Below are 11,512 nucleotides of genomic sequence, written 5' to 3' on the forward strand. Positions count from 1 at the left end.
ACAATCTGACCCCACCTTCTCCAATGAGGGATGTGGCCCCGGGGGCCTCCCAGGGAATGGGAGATATGAGACTGGGGCCCAGATCTGTTACTGGCTAACCTAGGAATCTGTGGGAGACCATGGACCACAGGGAAGGATCCTAGAGTGATGCTAATGAGATTTGTTGAGTTTGTTGCTTTATTTCCCATTTACCGGAAAGGGAGGCTCCGTATGTGGTTTTATCACTCAGAAGAGCGAACTACTTTACAGATGAGCGGACACATTTTTTTCTGTAATTGCATTGTCTGCTTATAATCACTCTTCATTGCTTCGGTGAAGCTGGATTGTGAAAATATATTCAGCGTCATGTTAGGGCAGTAAAGTCAAAATGCAACCATGGTGATGGTAGATAAGTCTTTATTTTCCTTCTGTCAAAGCTGAAAGCGTTACATTGTAAAACACTACAAGGCATCACATGCAGATTACATAACTCATGGGGAATAACAAAACAGACACAGACTGTATAAAGTACGAGTGTAGCACACAACCTAGACCAAAGCAGCTACCGCAAGCATTAGGAGAAGCCAACATGTCGGTATTAATAAGTGACAGGCGGTAAGTCAGGGCTGGTATGGTCACCCCAGACAGTCGCTCTTCCTCAGTGTCTTTGGGATCGCGGACTGGCCTCCTTCGGTGGCCTCGCAGGTCACCTCCTTTGCCGAGCTCCACTCCTGCTCGGTCAGCGTCAGCGTGCTGCTCCAGCCGTAAAGGCCGCCGCTCTGGAGCAGCCCGGTGCTGCTCGCCACGGAGGAGCCCCTTGACGCTCCATCCACTTTCCAGCTCAGCGCCCAGCTGGAGGGGAAGCCGCCATTGGCCAGGCAAACCAGCGAGGCTGTTCGCTTGCTGGAGAGCTCCTGGCCAGAAGGGGGCAGCACTGTGAGGGTCGGGACAGTGGTTTCTGGGGGGACAGAATGATTCATGTGAAGGAGGTTAGAACAGCAAATGGACAGATTCATTATAAACTAGGCTTAAGGTGACATACCCGAGTCTTAGTGGCAGCCGATAAGTGCCAAGCCACTGCAAATCAGAATCCGAATAACTATATGTATATATAAAACATTTGAGGAACTGAGAAATGGAAACGATTTCATGACATTCACAAACAGAAACGTCCGTTTTGCTGTGTATTTATGTTGTGTGAAGGGAAAATGTTGAGAATATACAGCGTAAAGCAACGTTTTTCGATGCTGGGCCTGAAAACGGTTTAGGTCCCGCTGAACTCAGAGTTCTATTCTACGTACGTGTGAATAATATTTCGATCGCATTGCAGAATACGTGAACTTTTAACCACATTTTAAAAATAAAATAATACTTGCATCTAGTTTTATAATTAGTTCGGGAGTTGTCAGATTGTTCAAGCGCTTAGAACAAGTATTAGTTAAAATTAATTAACATTTTTAAAAATTTACTTATAAAAATAATCAGAAAAACAAGGACATTAATAAACATCTATAGTCACTTTCGCATATCGCTACAGATATTCGTAATAAAAATTAATGCACCAATAGTAAATTTGCTTACAATTAACGCATGAACTTGAATTTTGACTCACCTGACTGCTCAGTCCAGTGTATTTATTTGTTTTTAAAAATAATAAAATAGATAAATGGAAGACTACAGTATAATATGTCCTGTCGCGGTAAAGGTGCAAAACTGATCTATTAAATTATGCGTTTTCATAGTGAAATTTGTAAAAGTAAAGTTGCACAAAAAAGCGAGACAATGTTTGGACTTTATAAAGTATGTATGTTGTGTATGTTCGTATGATTCCCGGATTTTAAAATGCATTATATTAGTTTGCTACATAAAAATTAACGCTCTGATATTTAAAAAGATTTCTCGAGTTAATTTACGTTTACAACTGCAGAAAAACATAGAAAAACACAAAAAAATTATATCAAATAAAAGCAAGTTTAAATGCAGTTTGTGAATCCAGTCGAACTACTCTTAATTACGTATTTGTCTGTAAAAGAAAAAAAAACATCCTATAATAAGTGATAACCCTGCCCTTTTGACATTTATTAAGATAATAGATAATAGACTTATAATAGATATACTGTGTGACATAATAGACTTAATGCAGAGTTGAGCTCATTAACATATCATAATCACAATTAGAAAACATTTTATACATATTTTGGCATTCATTACTGTTAGCCTAGTAATTCATTATATTAAATATTTCCTGTATTACACGATTCAGCATATATTGAAGTGTTTCACTAAGCTGTGCATAGCTCAGCATTGAAGTAACACTAACAAAATTGTTGTAAAGATGAGAAAATGATTTTTTTTTGGAATTTTCTTCACAATATTAGTGATAGTTTTGGAACAGACACAGGATATGGTACCATTACGGTAAATAAAGTGGATACTTACTTCCAACATCAAGCTTCGTGCCCCCCCCGAAGATGAGCACAGTGTTTCAGCCCTGTTTAGTAGCTGTACAAAAACCTCACCACCTTCATGCAGGCAGTTTAATGCCTGTTCCAGTGGACATACGTCACTGTCCTTCTGTGTCTCACATTCAGGTGAATGTGCATGAATGTCTCTCATGTCTCAAATACATGTGATTGTCCCTCTGTGTTTCACATTCACAACATGTGTGACTGTCCGTCTGTGTCTCACATTGACTTGAACGTGTGTGACTGTCCCTCTGTGTCTCACATTGACTTGAACGTGTGTGACTGTCCCTCTGTCTCACATTCACGTGAACGTGACTGTCCTTCTTTGTCTCACATTCACGTGCGAGACTGTCCCTCTGTGTCTCACATTTATGTGAATGTGCGTGACTGTCCCTCTGTGTCTCACATTTATGTGAATGTGCATGAATGTCTCTCATGTCTCAAATACATGTGAACATGTCTGATTGTCCCTCTGTGTCTCACATTGACTTGAACATGCGTGACTGTCCCTCTGTGTCTCACATTGACTTGAACGTGTGTGACTGTCCCTCTGTCTCACATTCACGTGAACGTGACTGTCCTTCTTTGTCTCACATTCACGTGCGAGACTGTCCCTCTGTGTCTCACATTTATGTGAATGTGCGTGACTGTCCCTCTGTGTCTCACATTTATGTGAATGTGCGTGAATGTCCCTCATGTCTCAAATACATGTGAACATGTCTGATTGTCCCTCTGTGTTTCACATTCACATCAACATGCGTGACTGTCCCTCTGTGTCTCACGTGAACGTGAACGTGTGTGACTGTCCTCCTGTCTGACATTCTAATACTTTGCATTTCTTTGTGTAGGAGGCAAATAAGCATTTATAATAAGAATAATAATTTTTAATTATATGCAATCATGTCAAAGGAAAGCTTTCTAAAACAATTTTAATAGAAAGATAATAAAACATCTGACTTACTTCAGGCTGAAAGATGTAGGAGATGAAAGGTCTCAAAGGAGAAGAACATCCTATCTAAGAGGAAACAAGCACCAGCAGAGACGACTGTAAACTCCACAATGAAATTGAATTCTCTGTATTTTCCTCAAAGCTGGAAACTCAGGGAGGTTTTATAAATTTCCATATCGATATGTTATGTGCAGTTTGAATGACCAAAGTCAGTCAAACAGTAGTAATCAGCTGCATCATCAGGCTGGACTTCACTGATCTGTAGAGTGAAGTCAGTCCCAGATCCATATCCATTGAACTTCACTGGAGTCCCAGTTTGACAATTGCTTATTTTATCTAATAAAGCCTTAGGCACCTGGAGGTTTGACCTGGTACCAGTATACATCATTTCCTAGATTGCTTGAAGTGCTGGTTTTACAGTTCAGGGTAACTGTAATGCCCGAGAGAGCAGAAGTTTCAGACCAGTGGAGCATGTGTGGGTGCAGTGAGACTTTGGGAGGTTTTTGTACGGCTTTGTATCACTGTGTTCGGTTTGTGTTATCAAAGTAAGCGAAACAATAGTAATCAGCTGCATCATCAGGCTGGACTTGACTGATCTGTAGAGTGAAGTCAGTCCCAGATCCAGATCCACTGAACCTCTCTGGAGTCCCAGTGTGGAGGGTGTTAGCTTCATGTACTAGGAGCTACAGGTTTCACCTGGTACCAGGATACATCATCACCCAGGTTACTGGAAGTGCCTGTTTTACAGCTCAGGGTCACTGGGCTGCCTGGGACAGCAGATACGACTGATGGAGTCTGAGTCACTGTGATCTGTCCTCTGGATCCTAATACAATGAACAAAAGGAAACAGTCATAAGAAATAATTAAATTACTGTAAGACAAAATTAAGATCTGAAACAGAGAGATAAATTATTCTAAGTTTGCTGCCTGAGTTTCATCCACAGCCTCCCCTGGACTCTCACCCTGAGTGCAGAAGACGAGCGCTGAGATGATGATGGTGATGAAGCTCATGGTTCCCTGTGTCTCTGTGCCAGTGAGACCCGACTGTGACATGAAGAGTTAAACCTGGGGGGTTATAAAGACATCAGGCAGGAAACGTCAGTGACGTGTGCAATGCTGATGCCCGCGATGCTCCATGCAGAGAGTCTCTGTGGGTCCCAGCAGCCGCCTGTCACTCTCGCGTGTTACAGCAGCTGTGAGGTGGTCACGCCATATTTTCCCACTAATTGTGTCCAGCCCTGTGTCACTCACACTTGTCTTTCGTTGATACCTTATTACCTGTGTGCATATGTGCTATTGTCCTGTTTCTAGGTTCAGTTATTATAGTTGTTCAGAAGGTTAATATGTTTAATGTCTTAGTTCCTGCTTTGTTGTTCCCTGTGTGTCACTTCATCAGGTCCCTCCTAGTCGTTCCTACCTGCCTCCTGTTTGATCCTTTGTGGTTGTTTTGTTTTTATTAGTTATTATTTTTGTCAAACAAATGAACTTTGATTCCTAGAAGGCTGCATTCGGAGTGTCCCTCATTTTTCGTTGTGACAATAACTTTCTAACATTTATTACAGAAATGCAAGATTTAAAATGATATGAAAATGAGGTCAATTATTGGGATTTAATTTTTAAAATAAAATTCGATTAACAAACGTTCCAGCATTTCAGCAGCTGATTTCAGAAATTCCAGGTAACTTACTGTGCAGGTTCTAAAATCATGCCTCACTCTGAAATATTGCTTAATGTTTTATATAAACGAAAACATATATTCTGTATGTATAACAATGCATTAACAATTACATTTCTTTTATTCTCCCAAAAGTCAGGAATTCTTCTTTTTATGATCAGAAATCGAATCTACGTAACAAATGCATATGACAATTGTTTTTTTAATGGCACAGTGAGTGTCACATTACTGAACGTGCAATAGCTCTCTTAAGGTCTTAAAAAGTAAGAGATAAGTCTCTTTGTTCTCTTCTGATATTGGGAATCTTGTTTTTTTATTCAAAATTTTAAATCTATTCTTACATACAGAATATGTAATGGGTCTTTAATCAGCACAGCTGCTGGTTCATAGGGACAGATTAAGTTTTGGTTTGGATTAAACACATCCAAGCCCACTGGAAGTACTCAGATGGAGTCTGAGTCACTGTGATCTATCCCTTGGATCTTAATACAATGAACAAAAGAAAATAACAATCAGAAATGATAGCACTAGTGTACGGCAAAATTAATATAAGATCTGAAACAGAGAGAGATCAATCATGTTACGTTTACTACATGAGTTTCATGAAATGCAAGTTTTTAAATGGCATAAATATGTAATTTATTGTGATGTATTATTTTGTAATAAGACTCGATTAACATTTAAACAGCAGTTTTCATATTTAGCGCTGCACATTTTCTGCTCATGTGACAGCACATTACTATTTACATTTCTTTTATCCCCTGAAAAGTTGTGATTTTCTTCTTTTTTTTGGGGGGGGGTGACGGGTTGCAATCAGAAACTATATCTGCATTATAACGGTGGATAACAAAACCATGGTTGTCTCATTACTGAAGGTGTATCAGCTCTGTTAGGTTGTGACTTTTAAAAAGTGGTGGAAGGGATTGTTATTTTGTTCTATTCAGATGTAAGTGATATTATATTTATAGGACTTTGAGACAGTTATTCTGAAAGTACAGATGAACTGACAGAAACCTTTCAATCAGCACAGCAGCTGGTCCAAGTACACAGCAGATTGTCTGAGGCCAGCGGAGCAGGAACTGAGACTGGGGGAGGTTTTTGTACGGCTCTCTGTCACTGTGTGTAGTCTGGAGCACCAAAGTTAGCAAAACAATAATAATCAGCTGCATCTTCAGGCTGGACGTCACCGATCTGTAGAGTGAAGTCAGTCCCAGATCCAGATCCACTGAACCTCTCTGGAATCCCACTGTGACGATTGCTTACTCTATATATTAAAAGTTTAGGAGCTTCTCCAGGTTTGACCTGGTACCAGGATACATCACTTCCAAGATTGCTTGAAGTGCTGGTTTTACAGCTCAGAGTCACTGCGCTGCCTGGGAGAGCAGATTTCACTGCTGGAGTCTGAGTCACTGTGATCTGTCCTCTGGATCCTAATATAATGAACAAAAGGAAACAGTCTTAAGAAATGATAACATTACTGTAAGACAAATTTAATGTAAGATCTGAAACAAAGAGAGATAAATTATTCTAAGTTTGCTGCCTGAGTTTCATCCACAGCCTCCCCTGGACTCTCACCCTGAGTGCAGAAGACGAGCGCTGAGATGATGATGGTGATGAAGCTCATGGTTCCCTGTGTCTCTGTGCCAGTGAGACCCGACTGTGACATGAAGAGTTAAACCTGGGGGGTTATAAACACATCAGGCAGGAAACGTCAGTGACGTGTGCAATGCTGATGCCCACGATGCTCCATGCAGAGAGTCTCTGTGGGTCCCAGCAGCCGCCTGTCACTCTCGCGTGTTACAGCAGCTGTGACGTCCTGCAAGGCGTCTCCTCATGGTGGGGAAAAGCAGCCATGAACTTCTCAAATAAATAAAAATACTTTATGAAGTACTGTCTCTCTGTCTGTCTCTGTCTCTGTCTCTGTCTGTCTGTCTATCTGTTTGTCTGTATTGTCATCTTTTACCTAAATGGTCACAGAGTCAACTTTCTGTCTTCAAATCATCATCTCCACTGGGACTGTGATTTACACCAATACAGCATCTAATTGTTTCTTATCAACTTGTTAATATAATCACCACATTTACTTTTTGAATAATTTTGAATCATTCTCCAGAGGACTTGATGGCCAGTGTGAGATTAGAATCTGTTGGGACAGCAATACAACTGAATGTGGCAGAAGGACTGAAGAATGGATTTATTAATATTTATTAATATTTATTTACACCCTAAGGACACGGCAGACCTGGCAAACAGATCAAACATACCAGTTTGCTGTGTCAGGGAGACTCTGAGATGGATGGTAGCTTCCAGTTTCTCTCTCTCCTCATACAAAATCAGCATATTTTACACCTTTAACAACCAATGACCGGTTACTGGGGAGTGTGGGGGCTCCTCAACTGAACCCCCCCCCCCAGCTGGAACATCCACACCCCCTCAGTCTCAAAGCCAGCTTACATTTTATATTTAACTATCAGCACCTTTTGTGCAAGGAGATCAATTATTGCTGTTTTACTGTTCATGTAACTGAAGCATTTTCTGTTATCAAATTGTCAATTGGATGTTAAAGTGTAATACTTTATTAAAGAAAGATTTTACAGGTGCAAATGTAAATGTATGAGTTCTGTTACATTTTTGACATTTTTCATAATGTGATGAATAATGTTTGAAGGCAAAAGTGATTAATTTTCTCCAATAAGTCATATTTTATGTCAAAACCTAACTGTTTATTCTTAATTTCAGATGAGTTAACAGAGTGTATTTTAACTGCTCTGCTGCTGTTTCAAATAGACAGCAGAACTTCTGAGGGCAGCGGAGCAGGAACTGAGACTGGGGGAGGTTTTTGTACGGCTCTCTGTCACTGTGTGATGTTTGGAGCACTGTAGTAAGCCAAACAGTAGTAATCAGCTGCATCGTCAGGCTGGACTTGACTGATCTGTAGAGTGAAGTCAGTCCCAGATCCAGATCCACTGAACCTCGCTGGAGTCCCAGTGTGGAGGGTGTTAGCATCATATACTAGGAGCTTAGGAGCTTCTCCAGGTTTCACCTGGTACCAGGATACATCATCACCAAGCCCACTGGAAGTGCCTGTTTTACAGCTCAGGGTCACTGGGCTGCCTGGGAGAGCAGATTTCACTGGTGGAGTCTGAGTCACTGTGTACTGTCCTCTGGATCCTGAAATCAACCAAACCAAATAATTAAGGAAAAACAAAAGGTTATTGTATCAGCATTAGAGTATAATGATTGAAAAGTTCTGCTGCACTGTGATAAACGTGTTATAAGTCAGCAGTAAGAAGCCGCCTCCTACCCTGACTGCAGAAGATGAGCGACCAGAGGAAGATGATGATGATGAAGCTCATGTTTGCTTTTAGCTCCACGGCGATGAGACCCGACTGTCAGTCATGAAGAGCTAAACACACAGGACTAATAAACACTGCCAGGGCACTGAAGTGTTTAACACTGATGCAAATGATCCTCTGCATGCAAAGTGTCTCTCGTGTCTCTCACAGTGACATCAGCTGTGTCACACTTACTCAAATGTGCCCTAACTGTGGCTGTATTGCAATATAATTGCAAATCAAACATGATTTGTTATTTTACAATATAGTCATATAACTTAATGATGTTTCAGTCAACGATGGACTGCATGTACGATGGTAGTCCCCTAAGATTATACTGTAATGGAGCTGAAAAATAACTATCGCCTAGTGATGTTGTAGTTGTTGTAACTTCATAGTACAACACATTACTCACATGTTTGTCATGATGCTGGTGTAAACAAACCTACTGCGCTACAAGTCATATAAAAGTACAGCTCACATGATTAGGTACAGTACATAATACTTAATAATAATAATAATCACCTATGTTTCTGCATTATGTATTTACTATACTGTACTCTGTAATCATTATTTGGTTACAAAATTAATATTTTGGAATGTACTCGTTATTCTTATTTATTTAATAATTTATTTGTTTATTAGTATTTCCTGTAGCCTAGGTGTGTAGTAGACTGTCCCATCTAGGTTGTGTAAGGACACTTTATGATGTTCCCACAATGTTGAAATCACCTAACGATGCATTTCTCAGAACATATCCCCATCAATTAGCAACGCATGACTGTATTTTATTGATTAACACACAATTAACCCTCTAATTCTATTATATTCCACTGAAGCAAATATTTTATATATTATTTTTGATCACTTTTCCCATCTTTCTCCTTGCTGGTTTGTGTCAGATTCAGGGGCACAGAAGCAGTATTTTGGTTAGATGTGCTGTCAGCTACAAAGACCAAAGCCTATAATGAATAATAAATTATTACTACATTTTCCTTTATTTAAACTTAAAATTATTATTCTCGTCAAACCTCCCCATAACACATATAGCTATTAAAGAAAAGAAACATTTTAGTTATTAGTGCTAGTAAGTGAAATAAGACCCAGCCCCAAATGACACGGCGCTGCAACCCTCTTCTCGCACCTTTGGCCGGATGGTTAACCGGAATTATTAGGAAGCCTAAATCAGCCGTGTGAGAAATATACTTGCTAGGTACTGTCCTTATCCAGATGTCACTAATGTGTTTAATGTTGATCGTAAAATGACCTCATAATGTTAATTTAAGAAATCAAGGTTTTTGGATAATTAAAATATGATGTCATTTGGTGTTTTGTATTATTTCTTAATGAGATTTCATTAACAGGAACAACATTTAAACACTGATACTCAGAAAATCCCGACAAATTATTATGTTTGTTCTAAACATCAACACCATTGTAATTTGGTGTTTAATGTTTAATGAAAACTGACGTACTATGCACATGTGACATGTGACGTACCATTACTAGTTACATTTCTTTTATTCCCAACAAAGTAGTGATTTTTTTCATGATCAGAAACTTAGTCTGTATTAAAAAATTTGCATGGCAAACATGTTTTCAGTGGCATCATGTCTGTCTCTTTCAAAGGGGATGGAAAACGAGGTTTTTAATTTTCCTCAGATATTAGCAGCACTATTTTTTAGTCAAAAATAAAAAACCTTTTTTTACCTAAAGAATATATAAAGGTCATTTAATCATCACAGCAGCTGTTGCAAAGAGACAGCAGAAGTTCTGAGGGCAGCAGAGCAGGAACTGAGACTGGGGAGGTTTTTGTACGGCTCTCTGTCACTGTGTGAGGTCTGGAGCATAATACTGAGCAAAACAGTAGTAATCAGCTGCATCGTCAGGCTGGACTTGACTGATCTGTAGAGTGAAGTCAGTCCCAGATCCAGATCCACTGAACCTCTCTGGAGTCCCAGTGTGAAGTCTGCTTGCTTTATATATTAGTAGCTTAGGAGCTTCTCCAGGTTTCACCTGATACCAGGATACATCATCACCAAGCCCACTGGAAGTGCTGGTTTTACAGCTCAGGGTCACTGTGCTGCCTGGGAGAGCAGATTTCACTGGTGGAGTCTGAGTCACTGTCTTTTGTCCTCTGGATCCTGAAACCAGCCAAAGAAAAGAATTAATGACTAACAAAAGGTTATTGTATTGGCATTAGAGAACAATGATTGAAAAGTCAGACACCATTATTACTCATGACTGTATAACAAAATAAAAGTTATACAGTAACTTTTACTAACAGAGATAAATGTGTTATAAGTGAGCAGTAAGAAGCCGCCTCCTACCCTGACTGCAGAAGATGAGCGACCAGAGGAAGATGATGATGATGAAGCTCATGTTTGCCTTTAGCTCCACAACGATGAGACCCGACTGTCAGTCATGAAGAGCTAAACACACGGGACTAATAAACACTGCCAGGGCACTGAAGTGTTTAACACTGATGCAAATGATCCTCTGCATGCAAAGTGTCTCTCGTGTCTCTCACAGTCACATCAGCTGTGTCACACTTACGCAAATGTGCCCTAACTGTGGCTGTATTGCAATATAATTGCAAATCAAACATGATTTGTTATTTTACAATATAGTCATATAACTTAATGATGTTTCAGTCAACGATGGACTGCATGTACGATGGTAGTCCCCTAAGATTATACTGCAATGGAGCTGAAAAATAACTATCGCCTAGTGATGTTGTAGTTGTTGTAACTTCATAGTACAACACATTACTCACATGTTTGTCATGATGCTGGTGTAAACAAACCTACTGCGCTACAAGTCATATAAAAGTACAGCTCACATGATTAGGTACAGTACATAATACTTAATAATAATAATAATCACCTATGTTTCTGCATTATGTATTTACTATACTGTACTCTGTAATCATTATTTGGTTACAAAATTAATATTTTGGAATGTACTCGTTATTCTTATTTATTTAATAATTTATTTGTTTATTAGTATTTCCTGTAGCCTAGGTGTGTAGTAGACTGTCCCATCTAGGTTGTGTAAGGACACTTTATGATGTTCCCACAATGTTGAAATCACCTAACGATGCATTTCT

The 11,512-nt window shown here is 39.6% G+C and overlaps 1 gene segment (V, D, J or C); it reads right to left on the minus strand.

Annotated features, from left to right (window-relative positions):
* Window positions 1–379: 379 nt before the first annotated feature.
* Window positions 380–8,474, minus strand: LOC140577707 (Ig kappa chain V region Mem5-like). The segment is given in 4 exon segments: window positions 380–937; window positions 2,419–2,454; window positions 6,193–6,498; window positions 8,373–8,474. Coding segments are annotated over 4 exon segments (717 nt in total).
* Window positions 8,475–11,512: the final 3,038 nt, after the last annotated feature.

The sequence above is a fragment of the Paramormyrops kingsleyae genome, chromosome 12, assembly GCF_048594095.1.
Source record: "Paramormyrops kingsleyae isolate MSU_618 chromosome 12, PKINGS_0.4, whole genome shotgun sequence".
Classification (NCBI taxonomy): Eukaryota; Metazoa; Chordata; class Actinopteri; order Osteoglossiformes; family Mormyridae; genus Paramormyrops; species Paramormyrops kingsleyae.